Here is a 16544-nt window from a genome sequence, read left to right on the forward strand (position 1 = left end):
ATCGATGACATCAATGACGTCACTGAAATCAATGAGTTATCAATGTGTAATCTATGGGTAATTAGTTGATTGGTCATTGATTATTTCTGTGATCAATGAGTAGCCATGAATAGTCCATTTTCAGTCATCAATTAGTCATTGATTGCATTGATTAGTCACTGATGACATTAATTACTCATCAATACAATCTCGTGGCAAGACAAACCATACCACATCGAAAATAAAGATTGAAATAAAAACAATTTGATATTTACGTTTGTGAATCGGAACAACGGCCTTAGATGGAAAACTTTTACCTCGGCAGAAAAGCTTTCTAAAATTTAAACGTCATATATTTTCCAGATCCAGGAAAGTGAGACAGACAACTCAGCCTTCTGAATATTTCCTTTTTGGTAATTTAACCATCCATCAAATCACTATGATGCACGCCGTTTCGTTTTTCTCATAGATTTCCTATACATTGTAAGACGACTCTTGGATTCCAATGAATTCAGTTACTTGAATTCAGTTACCCTTTTAACCTTGCACGTACAATTCCTCTTTGCCCATCATTATCGCTGCGAACCATTCCGTTGTAAAGACTTATTTCAGAAAACTCAGTTATAATAAAGAAAAATGCTGCATAATAATAATAATAATAATAATAATAATAATAATAATAATAATAATAATAATAATAATAATAATAATAATAAATGTGTATTCAATGAGTAATTGACGGGAAATGTGATGAGAGGATTTATAGATATTTAGTTTAATTCGCTTTGCTGATAAAATATAAAAACCAACGTAGAAAATATTAAGTCCCTTAGTTTCAAATTCAATAAACCGTAAACTTAACCTGTTGTAGTCATTTAGGCGTAAATGGTTTCTATAAGATCATAACTGAAATAAATGTCATGGTATATTTCCAGCCTGGTAAATGAATGAGAATGATGTATTATTCCAGAAAGTGACACAGGCATACTCGGAAAAAAGAATTCCGAGTGCTCCTATCAGGAGTCGAACCTAAGACCTTCCGATTACTGGTTCGAATGCTCTACCACTGAGCTACAGGAGACTCGTGGGAGCTAAGGCCATTAAACTAGGTTCATGGGACAAATATCCTGCATACTGCTAGGATTTAAATGTCGAAAGTGTGGTAAATGAAATAAATGTGATGGAAATTAATGTGAAATAAATGAAGAGAAGTTGATAGAAGAGTTATCAGGAAAATCTATTTTTTAGATAAAAATTGAATATGAGGTTCTTAAACTTTGTGTTTGTACTCTCCTGAGGGTGATGTAAAAAAGATTTCTTTCATCTATATGCAAACGAAACAGCACTAAAGACATCATGAATCTCATCCAATTTCCAGACGTTCTCCTCGAAGTTGGTAAAAATCTGAACTGCACCTTGCTTTTTCAACCCACTATTAAGGGTTTGCAAATCGGATGAAACACTCTTCCTCGGGTTTGATATTACTTCCCTAAACATAAACTCACATTGATTATCCAAAACAAAAAGAAATTTAAGAAAAAACAACTAATGCCCCATTCACACCAAGGCTTAAACACGTTTAAAAGCTGTTTAGTTAAACACAGTTTAAAACTGTTTCCTTCTTAAAAGCCGCTTTCGGGTTTTTTTTGACTACAGATTTAGCACAAATAAAAGCATAAGTTAAAGTTTACTCGAATCCCATGTGAAAGCCGATGGTTCAGCTTTCTGTTACCAATTTTCATTTCGTTAAACCTGGTTTAATTAAACATGTTTTCTTGGTGTGACTGTACTTGAGCACATAATCCAGGCTATTTCTATCGTACCTTCTCAAACAACATTCCAATCCTAGCAGTATGCAGGATGTTTGTCCCAAGAACCTAGTTTAATGGCCTTAGCTCCCACAAGTCTCCTGTAGCTCAGTGGTAGAGCAGTCAAACTAGTAATTGGAAGATCTTAAGTTCAACTATTGATAGGAGCACTCGGAATTTCCGGCTTTTTCCGAGTTTGCCTGTGTCATTACTGAATAATACATCATTCCCATTTGTTCACCAGGCTTAAAATAGTACATCACATTTCCTTTCTTTGCGCATATGCCACATTCCAATCCTAGCAGTATGCAGGATGTTTGTCCCATGAACCTAATATAATGGTCTTATCTCCCATGAGTCTCCTGTAGCTCAGTGGTAGAGCATCCGAACTAGTAACCGGAAGGTCTTAGCTTCGTTTCCTGATAGGAGCAATCGGAATTTATTTTTGCGAGTTTTCCTATGTCATTACATCATTCTCATGTTTCTGTAATACAACCAGCTCTTCCAGTAAGCAACATTTGAATGGAAGACGTGATTGGAAGGGCAGGAGCTCAACTGGACTCCATCATACAAAGATTAACGGAACCAATTTGAGATGTTCTTGCAGATAAATAGCACCAGGTACCCTGAATCAAACTTTCAAGCAAAAATGTGAAGGTTATTTTCCGTTTTCATGGTATGTCTTCCAGGATTGTTTGGTGACGTCTTCTACACTGAGGACACTGCTTCCCTCCCTTTAGAGCACCTGAGTAAAGCAAGCACCCTCTAACATTCACATGAGCTTTACTGCTAAAAAAAGGTGTCAGCTCTAGAGATAGTTCACATTGTATATACTCAGACATTGTATGTGCTAGATGTGACTATAATGTCTACGTTTTTCATCTACCTTCAGATCCACTTTGTAGATTACACGTACTAGCTTGAGAGGTTGCTGTGAGAGGTAGTTGACTGTAACCTGCCACTGAAGACTGACTTCCATCAGAAAAACCTTCACATGGGAAATAGCAATAAAGATTGAACTGCATTTTAGCCAGAGAATACACAGGGACAGTAAAAATTTATTAAACTTGGCCGGGGGTGTATGTAGTTTTTTGCAGGTCAAAGGTTTCACATGGATTCCCCCTGTCTGGCACATTTTAGTACTTGTGCCTAGGTTTGACCGTGGGTTTGTCATGACATTCCAGGGACAGGGCTCAGTCCGCGGCAAAAGTGGCGCCCGAAATAAACTTTGTTTTCAACGAAGGCTTGTGTCTCAATAAATGAACTTTTCCAAGAAATAGTTGCTCTGGAAGGAATGCACGTCATCCTTCTTGGCATGTGGTGAGGCAGGTAAACGTGTGGTTAAGTTTCAAACAAATTTCAGTGAGGTTTTCAAAGTGCTCTCTTCAAATGACGGGTCCAATTACATTCAAATTTGACTTCAAGTTTCCGACCTTTCCAATAACATAATACAGTGATGCACGTGGGCCAGCCGCTGAGAGATAAACCGCTCAAAACGGTGTTTGGAAACACTGAGAAGCCTTGAAAACACAGAAAAACACACCGGGTAAGCTTTTTCAGACTTTATTATAATTTTTGTGGGTTGTTGTGGGAATATTGTTATCTAATCTTCGATTTAATTTTAACACCATACAAACTCTTATATCATGCTTGCACGGTGACCTGTGCTGCATCAAACACAAAGTATCTTAGGGCAAATACTGTATGTCATTTATACAGATAACTATTACCTTGCCCATACGCATTGCCTATGTCTTGCCTAGGCCATTTGGGATGTTGCCTTTCAGGAAAGGATGAAAGTCTTTTGTTCTTTTCTTCTGAACTTGGCCTGATTTGTGGTAGACCTACTGTACCAAAAAACGTACACATTTGACCACTGGTGACCACTAGAATTAACTGCCTTATTATCACTTATTTTCCCACGACTTTAATTTCGCGAATTTGGAAAGGAAATATTTCGCGGGACTTTTTGCGATTTTGACGAATCACCGTTTTTCAAGGTTATTAAATTTCGCGAATCAAGTAATTGGTGCTTCCATTTCTGTATTTTATTTAACCGTAACGAAATTCAAGGTAGAAACGGAACAAGCAACTGGCTGAAATTTTCATCAATGACTGGAACATGACATCTGTTCAAAGTACACTGATATAAGCCACCGAGGCACTATTGCAAGGGGGGCTGGAAATTCCAGTGAAATTGATTGCGGAGATTGACGAATCTGGAAAAAATGAAGCCATAATGAAGAGGCTCAAGCAGCTAATCGCAGAGAACTATAGGGAGCCAGATGCCGATGGCAAATTTGAAGACTGTACCGAGGAAGTGTTTCAGGAACTAATTCAGCCAGATGAGTCAGATGATGAGGAATAAGGGCACGCGTTGAACTGAAATTTGAACCTTCTACTCGTATGTATATTCCTAGCAGATGGAAAACTGAAATAAGGTTTTTACATAGGTCACTACATTTCGCGTCTTTAATTTTCACGGCACCTTTTATTCGCAGGACTTTAATTTTGCAAAATTTTTTAAATCGCGAAAATTAAGTTTCGCGAAAATGAGTGATAATAAGGTATTAAGTTTCACTGTTGTGGTTAACTGATCAAACATAATGCTTATTATTAAATGTTATCAAAGGATAATTATCTTTAATCTAACATTCTCATGTTACATTACCTTGCATGTAATTAACCTACAGTGAAGAACAGTACAAAATTAATGTAATTTGTATAGGTAATCACATGATTTCGAGTGCAATTTGGGATAAATCAGTACAAGTAAATTTTTCAAAGGCTAACCAAATTGCACGAGCCCGTAGGGCTCGTGCAATCTTTGACAAATTTATGAGTGCTGCTGATTTGTGATTACTTGTTTATAATATTCATGCAAAAATTTGACTCTGTTTTCCTCTTACCGTGTTTATTTTGTGTCACGGCTCACTGGTCCCACCTACATTAACGTCATTGGTTGAAAAATGACAACCTTGATTGACATGCTAGCACTTGTGGAAATTTACAGACCAAAAATATCCTCTCAATTGACAAAGACCAAGTTCTCGGAGCATTTATCATTCTAAAGCATTTACATTTTATGGACCTCAAGGAGGAAAGAGGTACGAAAAGACGTCAAAACTTGTTTATTTAAAGAAGTCAACTTGTTAATGTTTGTTGTCGATTCTCACTGAGGCCAAATCTATCAACATTTTCAAACTTTGAAGCTTTTCGAAATATGAATCAGTTAGAAATACTGTCCTTGTCAGGCAGTATGGCTGACTGTGGCTTTTCGGGAGCCGCTGTGTTTCCCATGTTGAAAGTGACTTGACATTGGTGGAAACGGTTTATGTTCATGAAACACTGACGCTGATCATTCTGGCCAGAGATACAACTTGGCATCTGAAACGCGAAAGCTGCTTGGTTGAAGTCGTTTCCACATTGAGCCGAATGAGGGTCTGGCGAGAACGGGTTGAAAATATTGCTGGAGCTGCTGGTGCTACTATTTACCGAAGTGAAGCTGTTTCCTCGAGCTAACTGGCTGTTGATGTTTTTAGCATGGCTGATGCTTGATGGTGTGGAAAGCTGTTGCTGTTCTCTTTTATCTCCTTCGTCATAGTCATCCAGTGATTGTCGTTTCTGTGGCCCGTTACTTTAACAGTTGAACTTTGCTCTTATAGGCCTGCGGTCTTCAACTTTTTTACAACTGTTCTCCTGGCGCTGTGGTTGGAAAAGGTCTTCAATGAATCTTCTAGGGTTGCTTGATGACGGACTTTGTTATGTTGTTGATCATGTTCACTCCCATCGGCTGCCACTTGTACCAAACTTGCGAGGACAGAAAAAGTGGACCGGTTGTCTGTATTTCGGGAGGAGGACACAGAAACTCTTTGAATATTGCAACGGGACATCTATCACCTCCAGTTGCAAACATTTTTGGAAGGAAGCTTCTGGGCTCTGCAGACAGTCCAGACTGGCGTGTTTTTGTCAGGTTCTCAATGAATTCGACTTACTCTGTGTTGTCTTCATCCACTCCAAAGGAGAAATCTTCAACTGTCATACTGTGGTGTTCCTGTCGACCTCGAAGACCAAAATATTGGGTCAGAAGCCACCAAACTGTTTGGACAAGGACTTGCGGACTTCCCTTTCCCAGCTTTTTTATTTCCCACAGCTCATTTTCCTCAGTTGTTGACAGACTTCTCGCCTTGTTCGGCCGCTTGCCTTTGCCTTGTTGCTGCAGTAGCTAGGCGGGCTTTTCCCTCCAGAACTTGCTTAGAGCTTTTAAACTCTCTGTTGTGAATAATTCAGTGTTTGTACTCTTTCTCTGTTAGGTATCGGTCAATAGCAGTCACCATTACATGAAGGCTATCAGGCTCGTTATCTTCCTCGTCTTACTTACGAACTGTTGCATAAAACTGCTCCAGAATTTTGTTCAGGGCCTCCGGTGTGTACTTTTCAATATTTTCATCATATATAGCCCTTTTGAGAAGCCCAAGACTTCCAGACTTTAACCTAATTATTTGTGCTTTGTTCGGTGTTTTTGTTCTTGGCATTCTCCTTCAAACTCTGAATTGAAACGTTGTTACTTTCTCCTAACCTGTCCGCCATTTTGTGTTGTTTCCCTTTCGCAACTTTCCCGTCAATCAATTTAATTTCAACTTTCTGCACTGCTTGGGATTAATTGACGTGTTCTCTTCCAATAAGCATGCTGACATTTTTGCATGTATATTAGTCTATTTGTGAAATGACAATGACTAATATTTTATTATTGGATAGCAACACGGCATGGGATTTATTATAAGCACCACTGTTAGAAATTAAAATATGAGCATAAATTAGCATAATTACGAGTGAGTGGCGGGAAGAGGCCACGTGAGAAGAACATGCCTTCGAGTTGAGATGTTATCGTCGGATCGATGAAGTTTTGAGTGTAGAGTGTAGAATCCGTTGTTAGATCAACGTTACAGAACTGAAACAGCCTGAGTGAAGCGTAGTCACGAGGAAAATTGTGAAGAAGTCATTGTTTATCGTGAGTGGAATTAAATACTTGAAAAACCTTTATTTATACATGGTTTATTTATTTATACATGGTCCTCCGATCCCGGATAAGCTGCCAGAACAACGAGTGAGTACAAACATCAAACAACTACAAATCGCCGAAGGACTGCATTGAAAAGCCAAGGTTCCCTTAGCGGAGAGTTTAGAAACATCATGAACGTCGAAAAGACCAAGAATATTCGAGAGGGTCACAAGGCGTTTGTGTACAAAATGATGGAGAATGCGGAGAAGATCTTAACAGATGGCGGGGAAGATTTATCGTCCAAGAAAAAGTTAACTGCGTTGAAGTCTTTGCTGGCAGAAAAAATAGGCACTCGAAGGAGTGCATGTGGTTTCAGCTACATGTACCATAATGAAAAGTTCTTGCTTGTGTTCGAGTGACCGTGAAAAAAGTTATTGTCAGAAAATGAAAGGGAATCTCTTTAACTAAATAAATTATATGTGACTGTTACATTTACTGTAGGTTTTTGTCTGCTTTATTGACTCCCTTTTTGTGCATTTATGAAAAAGTTGCAAAGCTGGGGCGTTACATGTACTTCAGTATTATGGTAATCTTTAATCTTTAATTAGCATAATTGCCATTAGCAAAGCTAATCCGGTAATGGAGCGGTCAGCGGACGCACAATAGGTTAAATTATACATGCAGAACATATAAAGAACTAATAAATTCCGAGTAAGAACCAGACTTGACGATGTCAGGTGGTAATGCATTCTATGCTGGGATTGATCTTACATAAAATGAGTGTAAGTGTGCCTTAGTGGGGTTGCAAATTTGTAGGGAGGTTATTTTCCAAGTGATAAAGGGGGATTTTTAGACTGCCATTATAGGTATCTCTCTAGCGATCAAACAAGTTTTGTGTATAACTGGGTATGCATTATTGACCAAGCGTGAGGGCAAGATGGTTGAATATTGGAGAGTTCTAATTCTGTCTCGTTAACAGTGCAAAACAACACATTATCATTGTAAATAAAAGGCAGTCTATGACTACATGTGGCTACTGCTTTATATTTGTAGAATATGGCAGTAAAAAAGCAACGTTGTATAAAATTCAGAGGGTTAAATGAACAGCTCTAGTCAGTGCCAAAATTTGATCGTGTTGTCATATGGGCAAATTTGGTATGCACTGCCAGAGGATTTCGGTTTGTTTACATTTTAATACACAGGGGACAGTAATAGATATGATTTGGCTCTTCTATGGTTTACAGTGTACATATAAAGATCGCATGGTGAAGAAATTCCGTGAATATTTATTCAGACAGACCTGTGTTTACGCTTGAAACGCAAATTCGTTCAATTTTCGCCTCGAATGAAGGCGACCGATCCAAGCGAACTGCGAGTCACTAAAGCACAATTTCTCGACTGTATAAAACTGAGTAAGTCTTACGTTTTTTCGAAAATTTCGCCAAAGCTATTTGAAATATGACAAATCGATCAATTTAACATAAAGCACGGTAAAATTCGCATTCAAACCTGTAGTATTTTGTAAAGTGGGTTCCCAGTAGCACACCAAATTTTCCGAGAACGTCTACAGCCGGTCTACAGCTCATGTGATGATTTGCAGATCTTGTTTGCGATCGCACATGTTTCGCCTTGACACAATCTCGAACAGGAATTTCTTCGCTATGAACTCACTGATTTTCTCTTTTTAAGCAGCCGAGTGTTCCTTAGAAGTTGTTCTTTTGATTTACGGCATTGAAAACCTGTGTTTTCCTTCCAAGAACCACAACTGCCACCTTGAAAATCCACGCATGAGAGACGCGGCAGCCATTTTGAATTGAAAACACGGATCTTCCGTACGAATAAAGCCGACTGAGACCTCGTCAACTGTCGTGGTGAACCTTCGGCATTCCGAACCGTTACGGAAAATGGACTTACTTACTTACACTACACGATGACAATGTAGGTTTCAGCTTCTGAGAAGCTGAAACCACAAAAATGGAAACTATAGAAAAGCTGGATGAAACGATACTGGAGAACACTAAAAAAAAGCAACTGGAGAAAGAAATAGAAGATTCTGGTGAGTTTTGTCAGCATGTTTACAGTATTTTGGCGAAAATTAACTTTAGATTAGAACATTCTGAACATTTCAAACATGGCGGACACACGCAGACTCCGGCGGCAATTCAGGGAAATGGTAATTCTAAAAACGCTGAAAGCGCGAAAGTGAAACTACCTAAGCTCGAGCTCAAATCATTTTCGGGGAATTATCAAGAATGGCAGAGTTTTTGGGACACATTTCAGTCCACTGTAGATGGAAACCCTAGCATTTCGCCCATCGAAAAGTTCACTTATCTGAAGAGTTGTGTGACAAGTAATGCTGAATCCGCAATTGCTGGACTAAGTCTGACTGCAGACAATGACAAGGTAGCCATCGACATTCTCAAGGACCGATTTGGTAAACCGCAGTTGTTAATATCAAATTATATGGATGCCTTATTGAAACTTCCATCTGTCAATTCAGTACATGAAACAAAGAAATTACGTGAATTGTATGACAAGATTGAAATCAACATTCGAGGTTTGAATGCGTTAGGCGTTGAATCACAGTCCTTTGGGAATTTACTAGTCCCTATCGTAATGGAGAAAATCCCCTCAGAGTTGAGATTGATTGTAAGCCGCACGTTTGGCAGTGAAGGAACATGGAATCTTGATGCCTTTTTGAATGCATTGAAAACTGAGTTGGAAGCTAGAGAAAGATGTACTGCAATGAAAACAAATGGACCAAATATTAATACTTCAAAGTTCGAACAATATAAGACAAGAAGCAAACAGCCCTATTCTGCCTCTGCGCTTTACACAGGTAGCGAAAAAAGTATTCCTCGCTGTGCCTTTTGTAAGAAGAATCATAAGTCCATTAACTGCACGACTGTAACTGAACCGAAGACTAGAAGAACAATGCTGAGACGAAATGGCAGGTGCTTTGTGTGCTTGAAGAGTGGTCATATCTCTGCAAATTGCCATCAAGGGCAAAATGCTTTAACTGTGAAGGTAGACACCATGTGACCATTTGTGAAAGAACAAATAACACTGTAACATCCAGGAACGCGGGTTCTAAGGGAGCAACACCACATAGATCTGAACCACCTGAAGATACGAGCGGAGATACAGGAGCTTCAACAATGCACATTAGCAATAATGTCAACTCTGTGCTGTTGCAGACAGCCCAAGCCTTTGTTTGTAGACCAGATAACCAGGAAATTGGAGTGAATGCCCATATGATATTTGACTCCTGTAGCCAGAGATCTTACATAACCAGCATGACAAGAGAGCAGTTGAAACTGCCAACTGTGGGTAAGGAAACCCTTTTAATCAAAACATTTGGAGATGACTCAGCTTCCATCAAGGAATGTGATGTTGTGCAGTTGTGTGTCAGAACATTAGATGGATTGAATGTCTCTGTTACATCATATGTTGTACCAGTGATTTGCAGCCCAGTGTCCAATCAACAAACTCAAGACACATTGGAATGCTACCCTTACCTACAAGGTCTACAATTTGCATGTGGAACAAGTGATTCTGTTAGTGTTGACGTGCTGATAGGAGCAGATTACTACTGGTCCTTCATTACTGGAAACATTATTAAGAGAGATCCCTCCGGACCGGTAGCCGTAGAAACCAAGTTGGGTTGGGTGTCATCAGGCCCAGCTGTGTGCCCAACGTCGACAAAGTCATGCACAGTGAATTTGAGTTCAACACACGTGTTAAAGATAGAGTCCACAGAGATAAGTGACATCAAAGACGATCTTCAGAAATTCTGGGACTTAGAAACTTTGGAGATAAAGGAAAGAGAAGCGTCTGTCTATGACAAGTTCTCAAGTGATATCAGGTTCACTGGGGAGAGATACCAGGTCAAGTTACCCTTCAAGGATAACCATCCGATGCTACCAGACAATTACTCAGCTGCATCACGTAGACTGACAAAAACAATCAAAAAGCTAAAGGACCAGCCAGCAGGATCAAATCCCGGAGCCTGGAAGTGTTCATTATCTCCCACATAGAGCAGTTGTGAGACTTGACAGAGGTACAACTAAGGTCAGAGTTGTTTATGATGCCTCATCCAAGGTGTTTGGACCAAGTTTAAATGACTGTCTGCACATTGGACCCTCTCTGAATCCTTATTTATTTGACATCTTGTTAAGATTTAGAGTCCATGAATTTGCCTTAACTGCAGATATTGAAAAGGCATTTTTGAACATTGAGATTGATCCTGAACACAGAGACTTGCTCAGATTTTTGTGGATTGATGATCTGGACAAGGAAAGTCCAGAGGTCATGGTGATGCGTTTTGCACGAGTGGTCTTTGGAGTGAACTCGAGTCCTTTCATTCTGAATGCTGCAATCAGACACCATTTGAACACTTGTTTGCCAGTTGACAGTGCACTTGCAAGAGAACTGTTGAAGTCTTTGTATGTTGATGATTATGTTTCTGGGGATGGTGATGTGGACAGTGCATTCGTTCTGTCTAAGAAGATAAAGCCTTGTCTCAAATCAGGAGGTTTCAATATGAGAAAGTGGAACAGCAATTCAGAGGGACTCCTGAGAGCATTGCAAGAGGATGAAGCTTTCCGTGAAGACTTTGACAAGAGTGATGAATATGGTGTTAAAGAAGAAGATGAAAGCTTCTCCAAGTCAGTTTTTAAGCAAAGTACAGAGAAAGAACAAAAGGTTCTCGGAGTGCTTTGGAACCCTACCGAAGATGAACTGATTTATGATCTGAGCAAGACATTGGGGGATGTAGATGCTCAACCAGCAACAAGACGACTAATTCTTAGTACAGCTACAAAATTGTTGACCCCTTGGGATTGATAGCTCCTATCATCCTTCAATTTAAGATCATGTTTCAGAAACTTTGCAAGGATGGGAGAGACTGGGACGAGTTGCTCGACACTGACCTCCACCAACAATGGCAGACAATTTTGTTGGATCTGAGATAGGCTGGAAGAGTCAGCTTCAAGAGATGTTATGCTGAAGGTTTGACTGGGGATAAGTTCAAGTCAGTCCAACTTCACTGTTTTGCTGATGCGTCAGAGAAGGCTTATGGAGCTGCTATCTACATGAGAGTGGAATATGAGTCGAAAGTGGAATGTCAGATAATATCTTCAAAGACTAGAGTTGTTCCATTGGCTAAGCAAACTATCCCTCGTCTAGAGTTGTTGTCGAACCTAGCTGCATCCAGATTGTTAAAGAGTGTGAGTCAGGCTTTAGAAGCTGTGAGAATTGACAATGTGTTTAACTGGACAGATTCTATGATTTCGTTGTGGTGGATCACAAATACCAACAAGGAGTATAAGTAGTTTGTTGAAAATCGAGTGGCTGAGATTAGAAGAAATTCACCACCTCAGCAGTGGAGGTACTGTCCCACAGCAGAAAATCCAGCTGACATAGCGTCTCGAGGAATCAAGGCTACTGACCTGAAGGGAAACAGCCTGTGGCTACACGGACCCGAATTCCTGTTGAAGAGTAGTGAATACTGGCCAAAGCAGCCAGAAAATGTACAAGTCAGAGAAGAATTATGCGAACTGAAATCATCTAAGTCGGCTGCCTCCATCCTAGTGACAACGTTAGTGGAAGACAAGGGAGAAGAAGCGAGTCTAGCCAATGTTATCAAGTCTGAGAACTTTAGTTCCATTACCAAGCTGATAAGGGTTACTGCACTGGTATTGTTGTTTGTTGAGAAACTAAAGAAAGCAAAGTCCAGAGAAGGAATGGAAGAGAAACCTTCAAGATTGTACAGACAAGCCGAGAAACTGTGGATTGGACACGTCCAGAAAGAGATTTTAAAGAGTGACAAGTAACCACAGATGAAGTCATCACTAGGCCTTTATCAAGACGACGAAGGGATGCTACGATGTCGAGGAAGAATAGGCCTGTCATCCCTACCACACGATACACGATTTCCGATACTTTTGCCGAGAGGTCACCATTTGACTAAGTTAGTGATCCTCAATTGTCATGATCAAGTGATGCACAATGGAGTGGCGGAAACACTGGTTCAAGTTCGTTCAAAGTATTGGGCTGTAAAGGGCAGACAAACGGTGAAGAACATAATCAGCAAGTGTTTAGTATGCAAGAAACTTGAAGGTCGCCCATATGGAATGCCTCCTACCTCACAACTACCTGGTTTTAGATTATCGGACGAGTTCGCATTTACAAGTATCGGAGTAGACTTTGCTGGCCCCGTTTACGTCAAGGACGTTTATCACACGAGTGATAACATGAACAAGGCATACATCGTGCTATACACGTGTGCGTCCAGTCGTGCAGTTCATCTCGACCTCGTCCCAAGGTTGACAACCGAAGCGTTCGTGAGAAGTTTTAAGAGGTTCATCGCCAGAAGAGGTATTCCAAGTCTCGTAGTGTCAGACAATGGATCCACTTTCAAGAGTGAAGAGCTAAAAAAACTGCTAGCAGAACACAATATCGACTGGAGATTTAATGTCGCATTAGCTCCTTGGTGGGGAGGATTTTTTGAACGGTTCGTTAGATCAACAAAACGCTGCTTAAAGAAAACCTTGGGAACCGCAGGTGAGTTTGAGAGGCTGCAGGGAAAGGAAGCTGACTGTAACTTGCTACTGAAGACTGACTTCCAACAGAAAAACCTTTAGAGAGGAAATTACAATAAGCAAAAACTAAATACACAAAATAGCATCTTAGGAGTGCAAGTTGCAGAAATCTGAGATCTGAGTTGTTACTTCCAAAATCCAACATCCTGAAGTCGTTTGATGTGATATTGCGGTTAATTGTGGAAATTTGACATCTCTGAGTTGTGAGAATGTAACATCTGACTTGCAAAAATCTGACATTCAAGTGCAATCCTCCTAAGCTACGCCCTCATACATGTACAGGCTGTAATTATGTCTATCTAGGAGTTTGTGCCTCATCAGGGGTTCCAACACTCGAGACAATTATAGCATGAGGCCACACTTCATGTTTGGAATCCCTTCTAAGGCACACCCTGTGGTGCTCTGTCCTTGTTTTTCTCAACAAAAATCAAAGGCTCCCGTGAGCCAACTCGTGAATGCAGATGACACATAGTAATTAAAATTTAGACGGCTACGGAAACTTCCTTGAAAGCTAAAAGAAATTATATCTTTGCCCGATTATGTAACGAAAAATAACCATTCTTGTACTATAAAAATGATTGTCAAATTATTCTCTACAGATTGAATAAGATTATTCTGATGCGCCGATTAAAAAAAATCACGTGTTTTTTAATTCAAAGTTCATAGAAGCACGCCATGTGCAGCTACATCATGCAAATTCGTGTCCAATAGTCCGGGGCTACTGGATTTTGCGATCGGGCTAGTGGATTCTGACCATCACTTGCCTGATGGGTAAGTGAATTTTTTTTGAGAATTAAAATTACAAAATTACTGTAGGGCATACTTCTTTTAACTTCCAGGTAGATTTGCGTTTTTCAAGCCAATCTCACAAAGGGAAATCTGTTCAACAAAGTATCGCATTACATTTCATGCCCGACATAAATGCGTGAAATTTTTCCTTTGGAGTTCAGTCCACGCAATCCTCAAGTAAAAATAATGAAATATGACAAGCTCTTGCTAAATAAGAATTATTTATCGACCGCGCCCTTTTGCTTTCCCATAAATTACCAGTTGTAAATTTCAAAAATGAAACATTTTTTCCCTTTGAAACCTCTATGAAAGCTGACAAGATCTTAAAGTGTTCATTTCACCAGAAATTTGCATAATTTTGTTTACGACGTCAATGATGCGTGACATGGCACGTTCCGCTTTCGCGTGAAAAACAGACAGCAAAACTAGTTTTTTTTTTTTAGCAAACTTATCTACTTGATGGAAAAATATGATGATGTTGAGTTTTCATGTATGCAAAAAGTTATGATCAGCAGTGAACATTTCAGTTAAAAAGAGTGCTTCTTGCAGCTGAAGACATTTTCTGGTGGCAAAATTTCAAGTTGCGCAACGCTATATCACGCATTCTTTCTGCCTAAAACAATTCAGTTAGTTCAATCGCGAAGGGAGGTTAGGTTAAAAAATCGGCGAGGCCTACAATAAATAAGGCCACTAGTGCTAAAGGTAAAAGCTCTAAAAAGCGTCTTGTTTATTCAAAGTCCATGCCAACAATTACTTTTAAATTAAATTATATTTTAATTAAATTATTTCTAAATTAAATTATTTTTAATTCTTAAAAGACACCGAACTTTGGAAAAAAAAACGAAAACTCTATAACTTTGCTCAGATTCAACGAAAAATGTCCATTCTTGCACTAAATGATCGTCAAATTATTCTCTACATATTGAATAAGAAAATCCTGATGCGCCGTGAACAATAAATGTTCGCGTGTTTTTTCCACTAATTGAATTAAAAAACTCATTCACTGCGCACGCCCGAAAGTTAACGACAGAACCGACCGACCAACCAAGTCAACAGTCAGCTATCGCTATAACTCGTTCATTGTGTATGCACGCATTCACGAGTTAAAAAGGGGGACTGTTATCAAAATGAGACAACAGTTACCATCTAATAACCACCGTCCGATTTTGTACCAAATGACATATTTTGCCTAATAATACATGTACCTGTTAATAATAACAATTATAGATAATTACCAAATGTTTGTAGAGTCAGCAAGCATAAAATAATTTTTATGAAACTAACAACATTTTTCTTAAATGTTTCTTGAAATGTAATGTAATGTAATGTTCAGTAATAATTATTTATATAAGTGGCAAAAAAAAAATGTTTCGTATCAATCTTCGTCCATCTTCAGTACAAATCCCATCCGTGGGTGTGAAATAAATACAAAAACTGTAGTACAATAAAGCTAATTAAAACAAATTACAATGTGAAAAGAAATTATAAACTAATTAAGTAAAAATATAGCTAATTACTGCATGATGATGACAAAGGAACAGAACAGAAAATACATACTGAGTACTTAGACAAACAAAACTGAATAGCTGTTATAATAGTGATTTTGTTTTGTTTGCCTATTCAGTATGTATTTCCTGTTCAGTTCCTTTGTCATTAATAATTAATGACAATTAGTTACTATATTTTTACTTTTCTTAAAAAGGAATACCAAAAATTATTGTAAGTTACTATATTATGGCACAAGTATGTAACCATTTTCAAAACTGGTATCTGCCCACCTTTAAACAGGTGTATAAACTTCAATAAATATTGAAGTGATAGTTAAGTAGACAAATCTGATTAGCTGGCATTGTTTTACATAATAAGTTCCTCTACCTGGTTTGGGTCGAAGGCTGACATAGTGATGTTCATGCAGGTGTCCCAACACAAGCTGGCTGCTGCTGCTAACATCATGTTCTGGGTGGATAGTTAAGTCATGTGACAGACTGCTGATCACGTGAATGCATGTTTTAAAGCAGTTCGCTGCAGCATGGAGAATGACGTGGTCACCCCATGTCCCATCTGCTGCCATGTTTCTAAGGTAATCAGACCAAGACTGATGTCCATCTACAAAGTTAAACAGTTCTGTCCCATCTTGCTGCAAGAGAAGAACATAACAATTAACAAAAAATGTCAAAGTACATTGTGCCACTTCAACCAATGATCAACTGGAGGGTAAAGCTTTTCACTAAATTGACCAGTGCATCGATCCGCAACAAACAAAATTATACCGAAACATGTTAACTGTTCTATAGTTTAATTAATCAAATTATAAGTTATGCATTCAGTTGTTTATGAATAACTGAAGCATTGGATACAATGCAA

General features: G+C 39.0%; 3 protein-coding genes across 3 annotated transcripts in view; all 3 read right to left on the reverse strand.

The window, feature by feature from the left end:
* Nucleotides 1-16544, reverse strand: part of LOC146463494 (uncharacterized) — a 333098-nt gene that overhangs the window by 149010 nt on the left and 167544 nt on the right. The window contains exons 16-17 of the mRNA XM_085084383.1: nt 3518-3631; nt 2674-2775 (exon numbers count right to left, since the gene is read on the reverse strand). Of these exons, the coding sequence (XP_084940509.1) occupies nt 2674-2775; nt 3518-3631 (216 nt within the window). The remainder of the gene's footprint in view (nt 1-2673; nt 2776-3517; nt 3632-16544) is intronic.
* The window catches only part of LOC146463499 (uncharacterized), a 137293-nt gene that overhangs the window by 63031 nt on the left and 57718 nt on the right, over nt 1-16544 (reverse strand). The window lies entirely within an intron of this gene.
* Nucleotides 15327-16544, reverse strand: part of LOC146463502 (uncharacterized) — a 59134-nt gene continuing 57916 nt past the window's right edge. The window contains exons 8-9 of the mRNA XM_085084327.1: nt 16056-16317; nt 15327-15385 (exon numbers count right to left, since the gene is read on the reverse strand). Of these exons, the coding sequence (XP_084940453.1) occupies nt 15327-15385; nt 16056-16317 (321 nt within the window). The remainder of the gene's footprint in view (nt 15386-16055; nt 16318-16544) is intronic.

Source organism: Pavona decussata, unplaced genomic scaffold (assembly GCF_977016875.1).
Source record: "Pavona decussata unplaced genomic scaffold, jaPavDecu1.1 SCAFFOLD_175, whole genome shotgun sequence".
Lineage (NCBI taxonomy): Eukaryota > Metazoa > Cnidaria > Anthozoa > Scleractinia > Agariciidae > Pavona > Pavona decussata.